Source organism: Paramormyrops kingsleyae, chromosome 3 (genome assembly GCF_048594095.1).
Source record: "Paramormyrops kingsleyae isolate MSU_618 chromosome 3, PKINGS_0.4, whole genome shotgun sequence".
NCBI lineage: Eukaryota > Metazoa > Chordata > Actinopteri > Osteoglossiformes > Mormyridae > Paramormyrops > Paramormyrops kingsleyae.
Window position 1 is genome coordinate 30,675,777 of NC_132799.1, and position 23,075 is coordinate 30,698,851.

Here is a 23,075-nt window from a genome sequence, read left to right on the forward strand (position 1 = left end):
TAGATCACATGACTCAGGAAGTTCTGGCACATTATAACTATGTACTTTGGGCCTTCAGGTGCCAGTGCCAGGTTGGGTCCACTGTCCCCAGGCTGCCTGGTTCTGACCTTTCCCTGGGCCACCTTTTTGGACCCGCACATAGGATGCATGTACTGGGCTGACCTTAGCAGTCCAGTCCTACTGCAGCTGCTACGGCAGCCTGGCCCGGATGCTCAGCGGTTGGCTGCGCTGCACTGCCTGCTGGGATACATGGGCCCCGACCCTGAGATGGAAAGGCAGGTGAGGTCAAGCAGAGGGTCAGCCCTGTGTGGGCTTCTGTCTGGAGGCAGGATTAAAAAAAAAAAAAGGATGGTAATCATGTCATCTGTGAATGGCTGCTTTGTGATTGCAGCCTCTGGCAGACCCAATCAGGTTCTGGTACGCTGCCCAGCCATGACGGGCCACAGTCTGCTCAACTGGCTCATTGTTCCACACAGGTTGTAGACTGGATCTGTGAGAGTGTGATGCCTCTCGAATCGTTCGATCAGATCCAGGAGTTCATGTTGGGTGAGCAACCGGAGCATCCCAATGACCTCCTCTGGCATCGTTGCTTGATTATCATCGTAAAGTCTTTTTTTGCTCATCTGCACTATCGACAACAGCCTCACTGTACAGGACAGTATACGAGCAGTCTCCTAGTCTGGACAACGTGGAAGTTCTGCCATATTCATCTCTGTTTGAGAAGAAGGTGAGGGCTTGGCCTGAAGGGGTTTGATGTTTGTTCTCCTACCTTGTAACTGTTTCATTAATGTCCTTATTTGGATATTACCATGCATAATATTCATAGATGAAATCAGTCACTCCAAGGTAACCTACAAACTGGTGGCAGTAACACATGACCTCGTAAAGTCTGTGGGTGACACGTCATATTCAAATCACACAAACATCTAACAAAAATGGAAATTTGACTTCGCCCCAGGGAGGAAAACAGGATAAGTTTTTGATATTGAAATCCACAAAGAGCATTTGGTTACATGCACCAAGCACCCACAGAGTCTGTTTATACCTGCTCAGTGATTTTGCCCCAAACACCATTTGAAGCAGTGGATGCTTTCAGGACCTGTCTGATGGCCTGAAGCTCATTCCAGGGGTGAGGTTCACCTCCGACCTCCTTCCTCCACCCTTGTTTAGGGGAAAGGTGAGGTTTACCTGAATTAGACCTTGATGTAGCTATTAAACTTTTCTAAAAATTCATACATTGCCATGGAACGGCTGTTTAATCTTAATCTTGTTTTATTGACTCTTAGACCAAATAGAAAGATTCAGAATAAAACTGGAAACATAATTTTATGAGTTCTAGCCTAAACTTGCCTTTTGTGGTTCTGTTCGGAAAGGCCCAGAATCTCCAGGGATACTGGGAAGAGCTGCAGTGGAACACAGAGAGGATGAAGTACTTTGAGGCTGTCCCAAACCCGCGGTTCAGAACCTCAGCAATGTGGGCAGAGTGGACCGGGCTGCAGGCTGAGCTGGTGAGGGACAGGGGAACCCGTAGTACTGGTGTCGCACACCTGGCCTGTTACATACAGATAGATTCCACCCTTTTATTCTGCCGACCATGTCTGCTGTAGGCTTTGCAAGAACATTTCTCCTACCTTCCGTCCATTAAAAAGCTAGATGCTGCTGAAAAGGTCACAAATGGGAAGGCTGCACGCCGCACCTCTTTAACGGGAAAACCAAGAGGAGGAAGTGGAGACATTGGGTGTTTCTCTCATATTTTCTTTCCCCCCAGAGGCTGGAGGGGAAGAAGCCTTCACAACCTTTACGAAACATAGAGGAAAACACCAAAAAGTAGGTCTTTTGGGGCGTGAGGCGTGCATGAGGAAGTGAAAGTGCAGAGATGACGGCTGACAGGTTGAAGGGCACTGCAGAAGAGCCGCAGTGGTTCAGGGTTACTGCTGTAATCACTTCAGTTCACTGAAGCGGATCCTCCAACCAACTGCTGTAAAATATACCGAACTCCGATAGAGCTTGTTAGTCATTGTACTTCCGTGCTATATGGTGATGCCAGAGGGTGACATTTATCAGAAAACATAGAAGTTCTCTACTTAGTGTGATATCTGGGTGTGTAACCATGGTGATCAGCATTTATAATTCTGGTTGAAATTCCAGCTTTTAACACACGTCTCTCTCACGTTGCTCCCGCAGAGTCTTATCTTTGGTGGACACCTGGCAGTTAGGTGAGACTTGCCTCCGGAATAGGCGTTCTAGCACGGCACACGCTGACAAAGCCCGGCTACAGTCTTTCGGTTCCTTTTGGTTTTCTAATGTCGACAGCAGCAGGAAGCTTGATTTCCTGTTTGAATCCCTGGAGAACACTGCTGTTGTGTCATTGGGGAAATACTTAACTGGAATGTACAACTACTAAGTAATAAAAACTGCAAGTCACTTAAGCTGAGTAACTAAGTATGGGGGGGGGGGGGCTACACAGCATATTTATTACTGAATTATGAAATGGTTTCCTGTGTCTCAGATAAGAAGGTAGTTCCTCTGGTCCACAACGAAGATCACCAGCAGAGGGCGCTGATAGGACTGGTAGGTTTTTAGTACTAATTGTTTCACAATGTTGGTAAATTAACATTCTGGACCTTCATCTGCAGTAGGACTGACTTCCACTGTATGGAGGCACCAGTCAGTAAGCAATATATTATTGCTTGTCCTGAAGTTCTTCTTAGGACTGAGAACAAGGGTTCTCAGTCCTGAGAACGGTCAAACTCAAAATGGAAGAACCCTATTTTTCATGTTGGCACGCTGATGTTTTATCTCTGCTGTCGCCGTTTTAGATGGTGGACAAACTGAGAGAACACATGAACCGCCACTTACCCCGTCTAGGGAAGAAACCCATCGAGAGGCTGGTTGTTAGCTATGTGGCTAAGCTGGTCAGTACTCTTTCATTGTCATAAGATAAACTTTATTAATCCTATAGCGAAATTTTTGTTCGCACAGCAGCAAAGGTACGTAAAGTGCAAACAAACGCATATTAACCTCATACTTTCACCCTCTGATGCCCTCCAGGTCGCCTCCTGTTAGTGTTTATCATAAATATGATATTCAGTGCAGCAAATGAATGCTGTGTCATGAGTGTAATCGGCGTAACATCCTTCATGTCTGGGGATGAAACGAGAGCATCTGTGATGTCGTGCTGTGAGCGCAGCTGGGTCCTTCAAAGGGAAGCGATTGGCCCAGCAATCAGGGCAGATGGTTCAGACTGTAAAGAGCATATGGAGACGGCCATGGGAAGTGGGCGTCACGCTAAAGTAACACCCATTTCCTCTGACTTCTGTGGAGATGGAATAGAATAGAATAGTGTGTATCTGCGTTGCACCTGTTTAGCCCAGCCCTACAGGGGTTTAACCAATGAGATGTCAGGGTTCAGTCTGAGTCTCCAACATGACCCTTGTCGACCCCTGAACTCTCTTTCTCACCTAGCTGAAGCTGGTCAGGCACCTTCTGGAAGCCTTATGGGGGAAAAACAAGCTGGAACTGGTGGTCCTGTCGGTGTAAGTGCGTGACGACCAGCTGCTGGGGGGTGGGTGGGGGTGCATGGTTGCCCTCGGGCTGGTCTTTTGTGTGATTCTTCTCTGTGCGTCTCTGTCCCAGGGCACAGCAGGGCAGTGCCTCAGAGTGGGGCGTCTTCCATATGATGACACGCATCCTGGAGTCCACAGCTGGACTCTGCCTGCCTCTCCCCCCAGGTAAGATCACCACCCATCCCCCCTCCACTGAAATCATCTGGTGAAAAATACGTGATGATAACTTCCAAGAGCAAATACAGAAAAGAGACTGGGAGCTTGATAGGTGAGCATCCTATGGGTCCACAGCAAGCCTCCCACCTGTGTGTGAGAACGGGCATGTCTGTATGGTACAGTCTCTCTTTTACTTTTAACCAAAGGTGGACAATTCAGGTCCAGAGAGTAAAAATCCAGATCAAGATTTTCTTTTATCCAACCAGTTGAGTACTCTTTGATTGTCACTCAACTGGTTGGTTGAAACAAAATCTTGGTCTGGATTTTAACTTTCTGGACATGAACTATCCACCTCTAATTTTTGACTTGCATGTCATTATACTTGACGGTATAAGGAACAGCATTTTGCTGGTTTCAGTGCTTCCCAGTAAAGCGCGGCTGTCCTGCTGCAGGATACCACACCCTGCTGAGCGTGCTGGGCATGCGCTGCCTCCCCCGTTACACCTTCATGCAGTACGTGGACCACGGCCTGCTGCAGCTGACCGAGCCCTTCATCTCGCGCCTCATGACAGGTAGGCCTCTCTCTACACAAACGCACGCTCGTCCCACTAAGGTACATGTGATCTGTATATATTTCTGTAATACCCTGCGATGGGTTGTGGTCCCGTCTTGGGTTATTCCCGGCCATGTGCCTGCAGTTTTTGGAGTAGGCTTCAAATTCCTGCGACCCTGCATAGGACAAGTGAGTATAGAAGATGGATGAATGGATATCGTTGTGGGGATTCCTCCGGGTGCTCTGGTTTCCCCCCACAGTCCAAAAACATCCTGAGGCTAATTGGAGTCACCGAACTGCCCGTAGGTGTGCATCTGTGAGTGAATGGCGTGTGAGTGTGCCCTGCGATAGGTTGGCGCCCCCTCCTGGTTTGTTCCCTACCTTGTGCCCATAGCCTCGCCTCTGAATAGGATAAGCACTTACAGAAAATACTTGGATGGATGGATTTCTGCAATGTGGCGATCGAGAGGGCTATACGTATTTAGTTTTTTGGCATGCCGTTGGTATTATTTATGACCAAGATTACTTCTTTAATTTAAGCTCAGAAAAAATATATACTTATATATACTTTCATTGAGGGTTTTTTGGGAACGGCTGTATTGATTTTCTTCCAGTAAACCGTTTTACACGCAAGGGTAGGGCTATACCTGGAATAGCTAACGATTTGATTCGAATTCCTGCTCTGTTTATGTGTTTTTTCAGATCTCGACAACAGCCCTGACAACGAGAGATTGAAATTTTGCATCATGAAGAGACTTCCAGAGGTAATGTGTTTCTAACAGCTGCTTCATGTCCAACAGCAAAGGCAAACAAACAAATCCTGGAATAAAACAGCATGTGTCTTAATGCTTTTGTGCAATTGTAAATGCCAGATTAATGGACTGTTTTTTTCTTTAAATGGGGGGAGGGGGTGCTTTGCCAGGGTTTCTTGGATAAGGAATACCAGATACCTTGTAAATTTAACATCTGGTCAATTGACCTTTTCTTAAACTGGCGCTGATGGGGCCAGATCTTCCATTACTAGGTTACGATGACTATGAAAGGACGTTACCCACTTCTCATCCTGAGTGTGTTGCTTTCAGCCAATGGAGCAGAAGATCTGTCAGCTCTGGGACCATCCCATCACATCTGCCAGCATTTCCAGGGGCTACGTCAAAGAACTGCTTGAAAAACGCAAGACCAAAGTAACAATTGTTGCCATCCACACTCTGCTTTTTTAAAATTAATTTATTATGTTTGCCTTTGAGGTACAGAGCTGAAAAATAATGCTTGACGACTTCCAGGGCCCGACTTTTCTGGACAGTGAGAAGTCAAGCTGCTCCCCAGAATTCCTGCCTCTCGCCTACTTGGCCAAGATTCTCTCCGATGTAGAAAGTCAAGGTAAACGGCATTTTCTTTAGCATCCTCCCAAATGTCACTTTGTTTATTGAGTGCCTGTAAATGTGCTTTGCAGCTCTGAACCCATTTGAAGGGCAGGAGAATGTGGACGCCAAGTTTGTGGAGGAGACTGCGCTGAAGCAGACCATGATCCTACTTGGTTTGGAGGACAAGTGAAGATGAAGCCTCCAGGCAATGGCACCAGCACAGGAAAACACTTAGGTCACTGGTCACAGTAGTGGTGACACACCTTAGGAACCAGATGCCAGCTATGGATGGCTGTACCGTTGATGCATCATTGTGTAACTATGGAAACAAAAGCTTTTGTGTATGAACCAGCTACATAGAAACCACTTGACTCTCATCATCTGTGCGTGCAATTGAAGTCAGTTTGTCTTTGTTGTTCAATGCTGTCCTCCAGAAATACCTTCTAAATTTAGATTTCCCACATGAAGTCATAATATGCATCTTCTACAATAACAAACTAGGAAAAAAGGGATTTTTCTAAGACGTAATATTTCTGTGCAATTTGCCGTTATTTTAAATAGTATCCTTTCTGCCTTATTACGACCATATTTCAGCATGCCTCGTGTTTATTGTAAGTGTTCGTTCTCCATGTTCAGTTGGCGGAAAATGCCTCTGAGTGCTGCTGTAAAACATGATCTTCCTGGACTTTTCAAATGCATTTATTCCCAAGCCAATGAAAACGCAAGTGGCTTCTCTGGGGGTATTTGTCTTCGCCCCCCTTCGTGAGCATCTGAGTGTATACTGACTGCTCGTCTTGGCTTCCTAATTGAGATCCCTTGCAAAAGATCTTTCCAGCGTCGCTTGACATTGTTATTGGTGAGACTGGAAAATAAGTGTAGTGGCATAGCATGGGAAATAAATTACAACACAATGCCTTTGGAAGAAGTGTATACTTCATCATATATTGTATATACATACTTAATACAGGAGTGGGTGTGGCTCTTTGCCAGTGGGTGGCTCTAGGTCATGATAGGGGTGTTGGTTGTGGTTGGCGTTTGGGTGGGTGGGCCTATATCTCAATGGGCTTGGGTTCAGGCTTGCGGATGTGCCTCATGTTGCTGCCCAGCTCAGTGGGCTTGAAAGGGGCCAGGGCTCCATAGGGCCGAGGCAGGGGGAGCTCGGCCCCCTGGGGGAGGTAGGAGTTGGGCCGTGGCTCAGCCGTGGTGTATGTGCCGTCGGGGAGCTGGTTCCTCTTCTCCTCTTCCATGAGCTGTGAAAAGGCAGGGAGCACATTTCAGAGCTGAAACGTGGGGTGGTACAGTTCAGAGGAAGGCCCCCATAAGGATCATAGCTGTGGGGTATTTCCTGGCATGTCACAATGACTCAATTTGTAATCTGAGTAGCATAGCTGCATAACATTGATCGTGTTGTTGTAACTGTCTGTAATATGTGAAAAAATGTTGTACTGTAGAATGTCTTTCTTTTGGTTAATAGAACATCCTTATTCATCTGACAATCTGACCTTTGTCTCAGGATAAGACAACAGTACTGTGAATTCTTTTTGAGATTACTAGCTATTCATTCTGCTTGTTAACTGAAAAAATTAATAAAAAATGCATTATTCCGTTGCATGTGTGGCCTGTGAGCTTCTCCTCACCCTGGCCCTTTCCTGAAGGACTGCCTTGTGATGGTGCTTATCGCTCTGGGCACGCTGCCACTCTAACTCCATGTCGGGCGAGGGAGGCAGGCCCTGTTCCAGCCGTCTGCAGCAGGAGTCCAGATGGTGTTCCCTGTTCTTCAGCTCCTGCTGCAGGGCCATGGCAGTGGCTTGCTGCATGGACAGCTCCGACAGCAACGCCATCATCTTCCGCGTCGTGTCTTTGATATGCCCCTGCACCTTATTTACCTGTTACGGGGAGAGCGAGGGTCCAACTCAGTGGGAGAACGTGCACGTATGATGCTAAGTGTTTTGCAATGGAGATGCTAACGAGTATGGAGAGGAGGCCCTACCTTTTTGGCTAGAACCAGCGTGCCCTGCTTGCCGTTCTCGGCTTTGGCCTGAATTCTCTCGCAGAGCCGGGTTACTTGTTCGTACAGCAGCTCCTTCTCCAGCAGCTGACTCTCCTGCTCTGCCAGATGTTCCTCCAACTAACCAAAGAGGCAGCTTTAAAATGTCTATACAAGAAACCACCGTTGCTTCACACTGGGTCATAGTACATTAAGCAGGCTTTCAGGTGAATAACCTACAAAGGAGCATGACCACAATGACTATTATCATCACCATCCTTATCATAATCCAGACCTTCTCAATCTTCTTGGACAGCTTTGCAGGCGTGGGGTCTTCCCCGACCAGGCTCCGAATGCGGTTCTCCTGGGCTGGGTCTACCACGGCTTCCTCCAGCTCCTGCACCCGGTCTCTGTACTCCAGAAGCTGGGGGCAGCAAGGAAGGACACAAGGCTGAGAGTCAAGCAGGACCAGAGAGTCCTGGGTGTTGGATGGTCTCCATTAATGTCCTCGACTCTGGTATTCATGCCTCTACAGGAGACATTTAAATTCATTATTAATCATCATACCTACCGTATGCATGTTTTATTGCAGACAGATAAATCTACCAGGTGTTATTGTTCAATGAGCTTCCCCAGGAGGGTGGGATATTTCACGCAAACACTTATATTGTCCGACACAAACATCTAATAATATCACGGATGCACACACACAATCCAACGTCTGTTTTCCTGCATCAAAGAACACAGAAAATGTTTGATCTGTTATAGTATCAAACTAGGGGTATGGAATTGGACCCTGGCCGCTGAATATCCATGCCGAAGTGTGGTTTTGTGGAGAGTGGACTATCGCAGCTTTGCCAGGGTGGACTGTTTCCAGAATCGGGGTCAGTAGCCAGGCTGTGTGAGGAGGAGAGGCATTGATCTGAGTGCCAAGCACTTTTCCATCCAATGCAGAGAAAGTGGGCATGCTCTGGATGAACTCTCTCCAAAAACAGACATGAATACGGCCTTTATAGAGTGTGAAAAATTCTGCTAGCCCCCACATAACAGCCGTGACAGCAGGAACACACACAGACACAAAGGGGTTACGTTGAAATTATTTTGTTTTTCAACTAACTCTCCCTGGATAAACAGTGCTAATCATTACAAAGCAGGAGTGAAACACTGTTTCTTGTGCTGTGTAAATGTTTTCCTGAGATGTTAGGGCCCTTTTCCACAGCCATAAATATTATCTGCGAGTGTGATACAGAGCCACAGACGTAGCCTGTCCCGAGTCACCCTGGCCTGACAGATGACCTCGCTGACCTCTGGTTCCGAGCAGAAGAGCAGCCCTTGGGGGGCCCAGCGTGTGACTCAACAGCTCCAGGGTCAGATCACAGTCAGCCGCTTCCTTGAAATGTTTAAGGCACATAAGTGCTATCAACTGTACTTTCTGTGGAGAGCTTCACGGCTATTATGTCACATTCGACTATTTACTTGCTTATCAGACTCTCTGATATATCAGCCTGCCCTTTTTATACAGCCAACCGTGTCACTAAAGTAATTATTATATGCCTTAGATCAAGGTTTCTCAACCCAGTCCTCGGGGACCACCAGACGGTCCATGTTTTTGCTCTCTCCCAATTGGCAGGGAATTGGGAGAGAGCAAAAACATGGACCGTCTGGTGGTCCCCGAGGACCGGGTTGAGAAACCCTGCCTTAGATGACCCTACATTACAGCCAGCACCCCAGAATTCCAGCTTCCGCCTCATCAGACTACCTGCAACCCCATAGCCAAGCAGGTGGGGGCGTGTTGAGCTGTGACTCAACACGGGACTCCAGAGGGTGTGTATGGGGTAAGGGCAGCCCATTACACGAGGGCAGTAAGGCGAACTGCGGGTAAGATGTTTAACTTTTTAGACAGATGTTTAACATTTAAGATGGATTTATGGAAAAAAAATATCTAACTGTTTACATGGCGCCATACGCAAACGGGCCGCCTGATTTCAGGGCAGGAATTTATAGCATTACTTTGTGACAGCTCTCTTCAAAAGAGTCCTGGCTATAAATGGTAAAGTTCTGGTTGTCAAGGGGGATAAAAGCCGGCCGCACGGTATCCATAGTCTGGACACATTGTGTCACGTTATATGTGGCGTTCCCGAGGGTTGTATTTAAAAATGCATATCTAAAAAGCATATTTAGAAAAATGTTTAACTGCAGTGTAAACTTCAGTCTGAGGCAACGCATGCCATCCTGCTGGGCAGACACACCATCAAGTAGCCCGAGGGAACAAGCCAGCAAAGCGGAACGAGCTCCTGCTTTTGTCAGTGTCTGCTGCCTGCTCCGAGAAGCTACATATTAATCGCTGTGTCAGGAAGACCCTATATTTACTAACACCTCTGATAAATACAGCTTAAAGCATACATTTATGGCACGGTGAGGCGTTCGGCATTTAGGTGCACTAACAAATGAGGTGACACCTGGTCACTAGATAGAGAAGAATCTGTCTGCATTACATCACACAGGCGGACACAAAGACGTGATGATGTCACAATGATGATGTCATAAGCTGACTAGGTGTCTGTGCTTACCTCCATGACTAGGACACTGATGTTACATGACGGTAGGCTTCTTTGAACACACACTATCTCTCTTTAATGCAAATGGAGAATATAGGTGTTTCATTGCACAGAAAAGATTGCACTGTAATACTCACTCAAACTGTAAATGAATGTAAATGAGTAGACAAGACACGCCTATCTCATTTGCATAATATATACACATGCATGAAACAAGCACAAACAACAGCGATCTTCAGATTTATCTATTGCCACCTCGTCCAAATACCGTAGCTTCACCTATATCTGGGCTAGAAAAAAAAGTTAAAATAGTCATGATAATATAGCAGTAATGGCAGTGATAATGCAGTCTCCAGTATGACTCTTCTCACCTGCTTTTGTAGTGTTGTGATCTGTTCCTCCAGGGACTTCTTGTCGAGCAGCTGCTTCCACAGCAGTTTAATCTGCCTCTTCTCTTTCCTGACATGTACATTCAGGAAGCGGATCTCTTCCTCCATGCTCTGCACCTCCATGTTGCCTTCCTGTAATCGGCTGTCCTGCAGGCTCAGTTTCTTCTGCAAGCTGTGAATCTCCTGCTCTCTTTCCAGCAGCTGGATGCCACTGTCAGAGGTGAAGCAGAGTGAGCATCATGGGTAATGCTTATAGCAGTTACCCAGAATTCAGTGTGACTCACATGACAAGTCTGAAGAGGTCCACCTAAAAATCGCACGGACCTGGCCTTTTCACAAAGTGTAGAAATGTAATCTATCTAAAAGTAACCAGGCTACATGATGTTGCAGGGGTCCAATAAATACCCATAATCCTTGGCAAAGCCCGGCAAGATGGGCAGTGGCCACCCTACCGTTCCCTGCGGCTCTGCTTGGCTTGGTCATGGCTCTTCTGCAGGTGAAGCAGGCTCTGCTCGTGGAGGTCAATGGTCTGAGTGAGGCTGCCGATGCTTAGCTTCTGCTCCTCACGCCGCTCACTCATGGCGGTCAGGGAACAGGCCACCTTAGAGATGTCGTCCCTCAGACTGTCACGGATGGTGCAGCTGTGCCGGTGCTTAAGCTGGGATTTCTGGAGCAGCCTGGGCGTGGGGGCCACAGTAGGGGGTAGAGAAGGGAGACATTGGTCGGCAGTGTTGCACAGCAAAGGGGAAAAACACCAGTTTTCCGCTGGGGAAGTGCTGTTCCTCCTGCCATATATGGATGGAAACTGACCAGTACCTGACGTATCTCAGAGGAACTCGGGTTACACCAGCAGCACAGGACAAGCTATGTGCAGAAAATGTCTAATTGCTGCATAAAACTTCCAGTCAAATGCCAGGAAGTCTTAAGCAGAACCCTGCAGGGTCCATACCAGCCATTACATCATCCGTACTTTTCGTAGTTGGTGGCGGTGGTGTGCATGATCCTCATCTGGTTCTCTTGGTATCTGGAGTTCTCCTGCATCTTCTCCAAATTCTGAGAAGCCATTTGGATGAGATGGACACACCTGTTCCGCTCGTTCTTCACAACGTCAAACAGCTTGGCAAATGCGCTTAGCCTGAGGGTTAGAGCAGAACAAGCTTGGGGCTCCTGAGGCAGTTCTCACACAGTCACTTTCCTCCAGCACGACAGCTGATGGGCTGAGAGCAGACAAGACAATCTCTGGGTACAAGGAAATGAGCCTTTTGTCTTTGAATACCTGGCCTGCACATCCTGCGTCTCCCTCCTGTGCTCCCAAATCACCAAGCTTTTACCTCTCAGCTCCTGTTTGATGCGGTTGAACCTTTGCTATTGACAGTTAAGAGAGGAGCTTATCAAAATCAAATTTTTCCAATTACATCCAAAATATTATTTTACCACCTACTACAACATTCTATACCAGGGGTCTCCAACTCCGGTCCTGGAGAGCTACTGTCCAGTAGGTTTTCTATCCTACCCGGCTTATGATGAGCCACACCTGTTCTCAGGTAAATACCAGGAGCAGGTGTGGCTCATCAGAAGCCAAGTGGGACAGAAAACCTACTGGATAGTAGCTCTCCAGGACCGGAGTTGGAGACCCCTGTTCTATACTGTATACATGCAAGCTAATGATTCTTAGCACCTCAAGGTACAGCCAAAACAATGTAATATGAAGCTGACAGCAGCAGTAAGAGGAGTCCTGTAGGAGAATTGCTGATTAAGCCTCAGTCCCGTCTGCAGCTACCTGAGCTCGGATCAGCTCCCGAGACTTCTGCTGCCTCTCGTCCGCTTTGATCTGGGTCAGGCATCTAAGGTGATGCACGTTCTGTCTGCACCGGTGAGCCTCCTGGATCAGCGCTTGCTCCTTCTCCAGGGCCTGCTCCACCACCAGAGCCTCCGCCTCTGTCATCGATTGCTGCACACAGCCATCAACAATCCCATGCGACCGCCATTCTTCGGCTATACAGCGCTGACCCCTGACCTTTGACCTCAGTCCACTGACTGCACAGTACTAACTAGTGGCCATGGCCTATCAAATGTAGGACACTATTAAAAAATCTGGCATTATTATCACTAAAAGTCCTATTTTACCATATAACAAGTGCATTTAACTATTTACAGTGTAAATAAACTGTAAGTTAGTTGATAGCTGGAATTACTTGGCGTTTGATAGCGTTATCTGTTGCTTGCATGCAAATTCACCTGGTGCATGATGTTACGCTTCAGAATTTCAACTTCTCTTTCCAGCTTCTTTCTCCTCTCTAATATTTCGTCACTCTTAGGCACTGCGTCCCTCTGGAACAGAGAGAAATGACGCCAGAGTTGAGTGGGATGAAGCCGTTCAAAGAATGCCAGGCTGCAGTGCAGCCACAGAACCGCGTGCCAGTGTCGTGCCAGTGCCAGTGACTTTACGAGGAGCAGGTGTTGAAATTTTACATTTAACTTAATAAGTTGTGCCCCCTCGATATCAAGCTCTCTCCTACGCCCCTAGACCAGGGGCACTTTTTAATCATTCAGGCACCCCCAGCCCCCCACCTGCACGTGCCTGCTGGGTGTGATCCGGACCCACCTGTGTTTTGGTTCTGCTGCACTGGGACTCTGTGTATTCCAGTGCTTCACTGGCCAACTTCACCTGAAGCTCCAGTCTCTTCAGGCTACGCAGCTGCCTGTCTTTCTCTCGCACCCGTCTGGCCAAGATTTCACGCATGCTCTGCTTCTCCGAAGCAGCGTGACTGAGGTTTATTTCCAACAAGCACCTGTGGGTTGAGTATTGATCACCTGGGCCAGCTCAGGTACCCGCTGTCCGCCTCTCACTTTAGCCCTGTTTATACTGCGCTTAAGGTCACTGTTCTACTTCTGGCTGCTAGCCAGCCATGGGTATCCAGTACTTACGGTCTAATGCTCTACAAAGTACACTGAGACGCAGTCATCAGTAAACAGTTTCTAATGGAGCAACCCTGATGCAATTAGCCCCTTGCTACACAGCTTAATATACACTGAGCTCATAGCTGGATGTTTCATACAGTGTTTCAGCTCTGTGAAGCCATCAAGGCTGAATACTCCAGGGAAAGACAATAGGTCCCCCACTGGATCCAGAGCAGTGCCCTTGACCTCCACTGTGTGAGCTGCCAGAGATATAGGACGAGGTCGTGTCTGTCTACCTCTGAGAGCTTAAGGCTGCCAGCTTCTCACTGGTCATGCTCTGCTCCTGCTGCAGCTGGCCCTGTTTCCGCTCTGCCGCCTCTAGCAGCCTCCTCTGGTTCTCCAGCTCCTGCAGCTCCTTCTGACGCTCCTCCTCCAGTCTCTGGAGCTGTGTCTCCATATTCTTCAGCAGCTGGCCCATTTCTGAGAACTGTTCATCCAGCTCTGCCTTTCTCTTGCTTGCGGCCCTGGAGCATAGAGGAGGGACGTCCGTTGTGACAGTCACCCTCTACATTCCACCACCCTCGGGTGGCCCTGTGACTTCAAATGCACACCAGCTATTGCTTACTCCTTCTTGGAGGTGATTCTCTCAGTCTCCTTCTTCAGCTGGAGGGGCACGGAAAGGAGCTGGACCAGTTGAGCCTAACGAGGAACCGGAAATCGACGCTTAGACTTCTGGAGGATGTGACCATGGCGATTTCAGATAACTAAAAACAGTCCTGCTTACCTCAAACAGCTCGATAGTCTCATTCTTGCCATGCAATTCCTGCTGCTTGCCCCGCAGGTGCTTCTGCTTGGCCTCCAGATTCTCCTCCAGGCTCTTGATCTCCACGTGTCTCTGGGTGATCTCCTTCTTCAGCTCCTCGCAGCTCTCCTTCAAACCCTCGACCTTCTTTTCCAGCTCCTGCATGCAGATACGGTAAATCCCTGCTAGCAGCACTGCACACGAAACCACAAGCAGTGGTTCATGTGTTACATATTAAACTGAATGCGTTCATAATAATCCTCAGCGTTTTTTGAACAATTAAAAAGACATTGCATACATTAGAGTCAAATACCATCAATTGTCCATTCTTTAAGCATTGTCAACACTGAAGTTTAATTTATAACTTTTGGATGAGTAGAACATACACTTAGATTTAGTTCCAACCTTCTTATAAATACACAATTATAATAGAAGGAATAAAGCAAAGAAACTGTTGCTAAGCTGAATATGCAGTCAACTTTTCAATAACGGACAAAGATGGCAGAACCTGTCAGGGACTGTCAGGGATACAGACTTATAACCTCCAGGTTGCTCATTTTAGGGTCTCAAGTTTACTCCCCGTGAGAATCATACTTAATCAAAATTGCTTCAGTTCAAATATACAGGCTGATAAGTGATAAATGATAAAAGACAGATTCATCTTACCTAAAGTGTCAGCTTTTAAAAAATAACGATCTGTCTTCCTAAATTACTTACAGCTGCTTTGAGTTGTGGCTTTCTTTCCATGTGAAGGACATCCTTTCTGTCTTCCAATCTGAAACACACACCCATACAACACAAAGCAACGCTAAAGGACTGATGAGATGTAGGAGCCTCTCACAGCAGTGAATCAGTTCAAATCCCCCTTTTCCTTTCTGCATTCTGCAGAAAACCTGAACGATCCACGAGTACAAAAAATTTGCATAAATGTCATTTACGAAGTTTTTGCTACTTATTTGTGCCATTTTCTCATTTGTTAACGTTGCGCGTGTGTTTCAAGGGTAATATTTTCGGTTTATGAATAAAACAGCTTTAATAACCATCAAGGAATACCCTGTGGCAAGAAAGACCCTATCGTAACTCATAATAATGACTTTAATTTTTTTTAAATGGTTTCTGAAGGGAAAATAAAATACAGATTAATGAGTTTCACTCTGGCTCATGATCAATGGCCACGGATGGATCTTAAAGCCACACCCACATGTGGGGAGTGTGCCAATCAGATGAGCTTAAGCCCTCACAAAGAGGAAGCCCTGATAAACCTGTCAGCGGAATGCACAGGCTGCCGATAATATATGATGAGAAGAGTTATTGTATTTGCGTGGAATGTGCACCATTATGGTTTCAATAACCGTACTCACTTGCAGCTGCCGTTTCTCTTTTGTTATTTCCTTATAACAATTTCAGTCTGTGATACTGTATGACCTATTTGCTCTGGTATGTCTTGCATGCCCCATAACGGATGATCTTGTTGGATTATTGTATTTTTGGAGGGTGTTATCTAACAATGCATTCACACATGCGCCTGCACGCCGCACACTGACCTCTCTAGCTGGAATTGCTGGTGTGACTGGCGTTCCTCGGAAAGCCACAGGTCATTGGATAAGTTGAGGACCTGCTGCCTCATGCCGCCTGCTTCTGTGCTGGGGGCTTCGTCAAAGCGCTCGGCCCTCTCTAGCTCCCACCGCTGCCGCTGCAGCTCCGAGGTGTAACGTTTGGCCTCTTGCTGCAGCCGCACCTCTGACTCCTGGAAGCTGTGGGGGGCAGGCAGCTACTTAGGCGCCCCGTGATTGGTGGGTTCAGTTTGACCCAATGGATGCCCTTTCATGATGAGTGGGAAAAATGTTTTCATTGGGTCTATGGTGCCTATGGTGACACCCAGTGTGAGGTTGACTGCACAGGCAACGGTACTGTTTACCAGCACTCAAACCATGCATTTGCTGGCACCCCCCAAAGTTTGGGGGGCCCCCTTTTGGCAACAAAGAGTCACTACATTGGTGGGACAGTGGGTGCCAGGGATTGTCAACCTATGCGTAAATGGACCTATATATTGGGGGCTAAATGTTTTTATTGAGGAAAAAAAAATGATGCAGGCTACTTTTTAAGATTCCATGTCTGTGGTAAAAATTGCATTTTCATCAGAATGTCCGTCACAATTCACCATGATGTTGGCCCCTAAGTGGGGCCCCAAAAACAACAATCCCGCCCCGGCCCACAGGTACCTGCAGGCACGCAAGCAGTGGGGTGTAGATATAGGAAGCTGCACCTCTTAGCTACCCAGACATGCTAGGCCACATCTCCGGGCCATTAGTACATTTTCACAGGAAGAAGCAGCACCCAGCAGAGCAGTAATGCGATCTTACCTTTTCAAGGAGTCTTGCAGCTGCTTAACACTTGCTTTTAATTCGGCAGCTCTGGCCCCAGTCAGTTTCCCAGCAGAGCAAAGCTGAAGAAAACAAAAGATGTTTTGTTGGATGGCGATCTAGTGTACTGTGACACAAGGACATGCAACAGCTAGGTTTAGCATCACGTGACCAAGTGAGGATGGGATGCATTCAGCCACCAAGGCGTCAACGATTCTGAATTTACACACGGCGCACAGTGTGTAGAGACAACTGTCTGAGCGCGTCTGTCTGTTCTGCGACTCCCCAAGGTCTGACATAGCCTGTGTACAGAGAGCTATTGTGCTCAACTGCTATTAGCCATGAACGTTGCCTTACAAAGAAACATCAAGAGTCCTGGGCCATTAATATTCAGCAATCGGCTTACATCACCAGGAACACAGTATTTCAGAATAAATAAGACAGACACACAGAGAGCAACATGACGGGACGGGATGCCAGGCCCATGTGGAAGCCATGTGTGCACCATAGTCTTCCAATCCTGCTTTTACTTCTTCACTCCGGCTGCGCCCAGTTCATGTGCAGTCAGCCGCTCCTTGAAAAGACACTAATAGCACCATTTAAACTCCGAGGTGAGGAACCCCATCGCCTTCATTTGACCAGTAGGGGGTGCAATTTCACCCCTGCTCCCCTGTAAGTAGGTATCAGTGGTTTCCAGTCGGAGTCATCCAAACCCGAGAGTGAACTAGCTTGAGGTGCAGGATGTGTGTGCAGGGTGCAGCTTGCCACATGGCTGGGCAGAAGGCCGTCATGCCCGAGTGCCTAAGCCCACCCAGCACTCTGGGTGACCTCCGGCCCATCTGTCCTAGAAGGCTGGCTCAAGTGACCATAAGGGTTTGTTTGACTTTATTTCTCTTAAAAATATCTTTTGTACCTCACAGCGTGTGTGTGTGTGTGTATATATGTAAAAGAGCATAGTCTGAGTCACGCCCACTGTGAGCTGTTTATTGTACACAAACCATGCTTTAAAATGACCTGATTATTGATAAATTTCAGCAGTAACAGAACTCTTGCTGTACTGCCCATCCATAACATCACATAACAAAGTTTAACCTGGGATGTGCACCGTAGTAGAGCAATCTAACTGAAAAAACAGCAACAACATCCAAAGCCATTAAAATGAAAGAAGCTATATAAAAGATGCAATATCATCCTGCGGTTTGGAGGGAAATCTTGTTGTGTAAACATTTTAGCCATATAGTTAACAAACAAATAGAATTTTTTGTTTGAAAATGATGAGATAAAGGAACAAAAACAAACAAAATCTGAACAAATGGGAAATGGCACGCGAACACTAGTCTGTTCCCAACAGAGCTGCACTGTGGTGTGAGCAAGATCTAGCTTGCCCCGCCCCCCCACATCCAGCTCAGCTCCTCCCACCTTTTCTTGCCTAGCCCCGCCCTGCCCTGTCTCAGAGTTAGCGCGGCTGTAGGAGCCACAGGCAGTTCTGCCAACGCCTCACCGCCAGAGAGCATGTGGTGCTGCATCCTACGAACACACAGAGCGCCGTGGCTCCTTCTGGCCATCGTGCTCCTGCCGGCCACTGTGGGGGTCATGGGGGGGGGCGGCTGCCAGGTGAGACTACTCTCTGAAGCCTCCTGCAAGGATGGGGGTGAGTGTCCCTACCAGCTCGCCCTCCCTCCCCTCACTCTGCAGCTGCCTAAAGAACTCCACCTGCTGGAGACGACAGCAAAGGAGCTGCAGATCCTGAGGACAACCGTGGACCAGCTGAGGAATTCCTGCCAGGCCTGTGGACCACGGGCCGACCGGAGTATGCAGGGAGACCGTGCCGAGGTGCCCGGCCCCGATTCCGAGCATGGGCGGCAGGGTCCCAGCGTGCGCGAGATGCAGGCGAAGATGAGTCGCATGTCCAACAGCCTGAGGAACGCCCGCAGCCAGATCGGCTCTTTACAGGGCCGTCTGGAGGAGCTTACTCTGCTCAACATGGAGAATGTGGAGGCCATGATGAACAGCAAAGTGCAGAACCTCACCGGAGCCCTTAAACAGCTCAGCTACTCGTGTTCCAGCCAGTGCTCTGCCCAAGCCTCACCCCAATGTAAGTGCAGGCCAATTATGACACTAAATGCTTTTTAGAGCCCAGTACGACTCCACAATTCGCTAGACAGCTATACCAGGCAACAAAACACTGAAGTTTGCCACAGAGGAGACAGCCAGACTGAAAGGTTCTTGACAGTAAGGGGTATACAATCCCCAAATCTTCATCTTCTTGAGCCTAGTATCTTATACATGACAACATTATTTATTATCCATTTATTATTCTTAATTATCATTAATTATTTTGCTTGGTGGGTGTTTTTGTCCAGTGTTTGGCTAGCTGTATGAGTAGATATTTTTGCAATTCAGCAATATTGTAATGTTGTACTCAAAATTTTGCCATTTGCAATTGAGGAGGGAAACATATGTTCGTCATTACATATAACGCTATCCCCTTAGAGATCCATGAAGCACTTTTACTTAGTGCTTATGTATATGAAACTATTCTGATATTTTTGGTGCTCTCCAGCAAGGCCAGGGACATGGGTCATTATTGCCAAACGTTTTATTTCCAGTGGATGGAGCCAGCACAACTAGTTTTGACCTATATGCTGACTATCATTTGCACAGTCCTTGTAGCGCCAAGGGACTGCTCCGACTACAACGTGCCAGGAAAGAGGAACGGGCTGTACCGCGTGACGCCAGACCCCAGGAACGGCACCTTTGAGGTTCTGTGTGACATGGAGTCCTACGGAGGTGGCTGGACCGTGCTGCAGCAGCGACTCGACGGCAGCGTCAGCTTCAACCGCACCTGGGATGCGTACAAGCACGGATTCGGCAACCTGCGCGGCGAGTTCTGGCTGGGCAACGACCGCATCCACCTGCTGACCAAAGCCAAGGATATGGTTCTGCGGGTGGAGCTGGAGGACTTCGAAGGTGTGCGTGAGTACGCCAAATACGAGCGGTTTTACGTGGCCGACGAGCTCCTCCGCTACCGCCTCTCTGTCGGCGGCTATTCAGGCACGGCTGGGAACGCACTGCGCTTCAACAAGCTCTATGACCATGACCAGAAGTCCTTCACTACTCCAGACAAGGACAACGACATGTATCCCTCTGGAAACTGTGGGGCATTCTACAGCTCCGGATGGTGGTTTGATGCCTGTATGGCTGCAAATCTCAACGGGAAGTACTACAACAAGCCATATAAAGGGGTACGCAATGGAATTTTCTGGGGAACGTGGCACAATATGTCCAATGAGTATTATCCAACCAATTACAGACAATCTTTTAAGACTGTAAAAATGATGATCAGGCCCAAAAATTATACACCATAAAGTCATTGATGTTGTGAAGGGAGGTTTGATCTTTCCTCGATCTATTTTGTGCAGTCGCCGGAATGTTTGCATTATAGTTCTTGATCTGGGACGGTGATTGAAGTTATACAAAAAAGCGCATGCATGCACAATGTGCATTTTCAGAACAATAATAAGATCCGAAAGAGACGAAGCTCCAGGAAAATGGCATATAGCTGAAGTACAGGCATGGAAAAGTGCTTAATGATGACAGACTGACCTCAACCTTTATATAAATCATGATAAACACCCTTTGTGCAATAGAGACTGAAATGACTCTGAAAGGGCTTGGGAGAGAGGAATTTCACTGTAGAAAATAGAATAGACAAACAATAATCATATTCTAACTGTAGTGATCCCACATTCTTTACAAAATTTGTGGTAGTAAATTTGCTGTGATCCTGATCAGGATAAGTGGAGAAGATAGATGGATTAATGACTTCAGTGTGTTAAATGGTATCCACATAATCATGGACACACCACTTGTATCTCTGTCACCACCTGTGACACTTCAGACTAAACTTATATATCACAACAAGACTCATTCTTTTACAATACTATACAGATTATTATGCTGGGTGCTGGAGGAAAAATACATATTTTTATAGATAAAGCAGATCTATTTATGTGAGACAATAAATTGTAATACAGCTACAAATACATGACCCGTAAATGTTGTATTTTATGCTGCCATATTTTGCTTTGGAATAGATTATGAGTCTAGACTGGACTGAGAATCCACACAATATTTACTGAATTAAAAATACATCTAATGTATTTATTATATGAAAGTAAATTAAAAAATAGAATTTCATATAAAATATATGCATATAATCCTGTTGTTGGACAACTGAAAATGTAATAGATTTCTATAGAGACAAAAATAAAATATCTCTCATTTCTGTCCAGAACGAGATAGATTGCCTCTAGCAGAAAATGAGTTCTATTGGAACTCAATACATGTGTTGATCATTCATTCCAGCATGTATTTGTCAACTGTTCCATGACATGATTTGGTGGTATGAGACAGTGATTAATTACTACCCTATAATTAAAAAAATGTTAAAAGTCTTTTTATGTGTTACTGATGTTATTGAATTTTAGCGTCTTCTGTATATCTTTAATGAAAAATCACAGCAATTCAGTGACAATAATTGCATTATTTTAAATGGTGGCTGGGCTGTACCTCTTCCAGACACTGGATGGCAGGATTCGCGGCGGCGAACGCCAGGATTTCTTCCTGAGAATCAGCCTGTGGGGCCAGAGCTGAGATGGGCCTCTCCTCTGGGCCGTGTTCCTCTGGGCCGTGTTCCTCTTCCTCACTACAGACTGAGCCCTTCATGGTTCTGGCTTCCTGTCACAGCCACAAAAACACAGATGTAAGATTTTATTCAGTCAAACCATCACCACAAATCAGATAATTTAGCCGCCACCATCATCATCATCTTCTTCATCTTCATCATCATCAGCAGCAGCAGGGCACAAAATCGCCACAGATTTTTCATTGCTCATATGCTTTAACTAAGTGGACCAAGCCAGGCATAAACATACTGCATAAAATACTCCTAACTGCCTGAGGAGGTTACAGGTGAATGACAGGTGAACACATGAACGGTATCATTTGTCTTAACATTCTAACAGTATCAGACCGCAGGCCTGAAGTTGGCCAGATAGCGCACTGATACCCAGATCCGAATTATAACTTTTTGCGTTCAATTAGCGCCATCTATCGGACGGTTGCTTAAAACTAACCACAGCTCAAAGAATTAAGTCGCTGCTTTGGACAATACTGTACAAAGCTTACACAAAGTCTGTCAATTCTCAATTAAAATTAACCACGTAGTTGATTATATGGTTAGCAAGGTATGTAAAAAAGTGAAATAGTTCACTTGGTGGTCGCTAAATAAGTATGTATATTGGTTTAAAATTAAACCAATCTTGAAATTTTTTTTAATCTAATTTTGAATCTATTGACATATATAGGTCACTAAACGCAACTTGGAAAGCTAGCCTGCCACTTTAACGTAAATGACGATGAATATTTTCGTTATCTAGCTTGACATCTTGACTGGCGAGAAAATATCCACTGAAAGTTCGTATCTTACCGGCTTCACTTCGAAACTCAAATGAATTTCATATTTGGACTTTAAAAGTCAAATTAAAATCCTCTCTTAGGTTATTTTCGTTTCTGAAAACTCACTTGTGTTCCGCAGCGGTGATTTGCTGTCGAATAAATCTGCGCGTCTGCTGTTTTGTGTACAACATGTACAGGCACGCTGGGGACTGGTCTCCATGACAACGTGCAATCGGCGTCTTTACTGTGTAATAATCGACCACATATACGTTATTTAGTTAAGCATTAAGTAAACAAGTTATTTAAATATTCTATATAAAATAACTTTATAGACATATAGTTACTACTGTTGTATTGCGAAACTATATAATTATTACTATATGGTATAGCTATGAGTCTATGACTCCTACAAAAAAGATTAAGACGATAAAAAAGTTCACACTTACTGATATATTTACATAGAAAGAAAATTGTGAGCGAAAATACAATAATTAACGCGTGAAAATTGCAATAAAGGATAAGTAAACCTTTAAAGCAATGCTTTCTTGTCTTGCTGAGGGGGGGTCCCCAGCATCTGTCCTTGTCAACTTTTGTTAAGGTGCTGCACGACATGAGGGTCTAAAGTGAATGAGCGCATTTAAAAATTATTTTAAATGATGAACTAGAATTTTAAAAACCCATGCAAATTCACCAGGAAAGGCACTATCAAACATAAACCTGACTTAAACTGACAATGGCAGCAATATACTGTACTATGATTTAGCATGTATGCCAGGAAAGCTGAGAACAGCAAGTCATCTCATATAAGAAAAGAATTGCATCGACAATATGACCATTTGTACCAAGCATATTTGGAACTTACACAAATGTAAGAGAGCAGTTTTGTGCGATTGTAGACTGTCAGATTCTATCAGTAACTGACGAATACGTGTTTTAATGGACTGCGCAGCATGCCCGTTGCGCGTGAGCATGACAT

The 23,075-nt window shown here is 46.2% G+C and overlaps 3 protein-coding genes across 6 annotated transcripts in view; 2 read left to right on the forward strand and 1 right to left on the reverse strand.

The window, feature by feature from the left end:
- The window catches only part of gsap (gamma-secretase activating protein), a 14,397-nt gene extending 7,150 nt beyond the window's left edge, over nt 1-7,247 (forward strand). For both annotated transcript variants that reach the window (XM_023810496.2, XM_072710134.1), the window contains exons 16-31: nt 59-279; nt 477-546; nt 642-727; nt 1,097-1,177; nt 1,374-1,508; nt 1,769-1,827; nt 2,185-2,216; nt 2,510-2,571; nt 2,820-2,915; nt 3,466-3,536; nt 3,637-3,731; nt 4,175-4,294; nt 4,978-5,039; nt 5,358-5,459; nt 5,559-5,655; nt 5,729-7,247. In XM_023810496.2, coding sequence (XP_023666264.2) covers nt 59-279; nt 477-546; nt 642-727; nt 1,097-1,177; nt 1,374-1,508; nt 1,769-1,827; nt 2,185-2,216; nt 2,510-2,571; nt 2,820-2,915; nt 3,466-3,536; nt 3,637-3,731; nt 4,175-4,294; nt 4,978-5,039; nt 5,358-5,459; nt 5,559-5,655; nt 5,729-5,829 — 1,490 coding nt within the window. In that variant the 3' untranslated portion in view covers nt 5,830-7,247. The remainder of the gene's footprint in view (nt 1-58; nt 280-476; nt 547-641; nt 728-1,096; nt 1,178-1,373; nt 1,509-1,768; nt 1,828-2,184; nt 2,217-2,509; nt 2,572-2,819; nt 2,916-3,465; nt 3,537-3,636; nt 3,732-4,174; nt 4,295-4,977; nt 5,040-5,357; nt 5,460-5,558; nt 5,656-5,728) is intronic.
- Nucleotides 6,555-23,037, reverse strand: ccdc146 (coiled-coil domain containing 146). Of its 3 annotated transcripts, XM_072710133.1 has the most exons (21): nt 22,962-23,037; nt 22,627-22,717; nt 22,226-22,343; nt 21,212-21,379; nt 16,640-16,722; nt 15,821-16,030; nt 14,994-15,051; nt 14,259-14,435; nt 14,100-14,173; nt 13,771-13,998; nt 13,179-13,365; nt 12,812-12,904; nt 12,354-12,524; nt 11,850-11,938; nt 11,544-11,708; nt 11,026-11,250; nt 10,556-10,784; nt 7,922-8,050; nt 7,630-7,767; nt 7,277-7,525; nt 6,555-6,889 (listed from the first exon to the last, which is right to left on the reverse strand). In XM_072710133.1, the coding sequence occupies exons 4-21, from the start codon at nt 21,365-21,367 to the stop codon at nt 6,689-6,691; spliced, it is 2,862 nt and encodes a 953-aa protein (XP_072566234.1). In that variant the 5' UTR covers nt 21,368-21,379; nt 22,226-22,343; nt 22,627-22,717; nt 22,962-23,037; the 3' UTR covers nt 6,555-6,688. The 3 variants fall into 3 exon arrangements, with proteins under 3 accessions (XP_072566234.1, XP_023666262.2, XP_023666259.2); XM_023810494.2 differs by lacking the exon at nt 22,627-22,717 and having other exon boundaries at nt 22,131-22,343; nt 22,962-22,997; XM_023810491.2 differs by lacking the exon at nt 22,627-22,717 and having other exon boundaries at nt 22,962-22,979.
- fgl2a (fibrinogen-like 2a) lies at nt 18,034-21,096 on the forward strand. Its single transcript, XM_023810503.2, has 2 exons — nt 18,034-18,734; nt 19,304-21,096. The coding sequence occupies exons 1-2, from the start codon at nt 18,152-18,154 to the stop codon at nt 20,005-20,007; spliced, it is 1,287 nt and encodes a 428-aa protein (XP_023666271.2). The 5' UTR covers nt 18,034-18,151; the 3' UTR covers nt 20,008-21,096.
- Nucleotides 23,038-23,075: the final 38 nt, after the last annotated feature.

Bases quoted from the DNA above. Each gene is read 5' to 3' on its own strand.
- fgl2a (XM_023810503.2), top strand. From the start codon at position 18,152: ATGTGGTGCTGCATCCTACGAACACACAGAGCGCCGTGGCTCCTTCTG. The intron at 18,735-19,303 runs GTAAGTGCAGGC...TCATTTGCACAG, and splicing joins TGCCCAAGCCTCACCCCAAT to TCCTTGTAGCGCCAAGGGAC.
- ccdc146 (XM_072710133.1), bottom strand. From the start codon at position 21,367: ATGAAGGGCTCAGTCTGTAGTGAGGAAGAGGAACACGGCCCAGAGGAA. The intron at 16,031-16,639 runs GTAAGATCGCAT...TGCCCCCCACAG, and splicing joins CTGCAAGACTCCTTGAAAAG to CTTCCAGGAGTCAGAGGTGC. The intron at 10,785-11,025 runs GTAGGGTGGCCA...CACCTCTGACAG, and splicing joins AAGCAGAGCCGCAGGGAACG to TGGCATCCAGCTGCTGGAAA.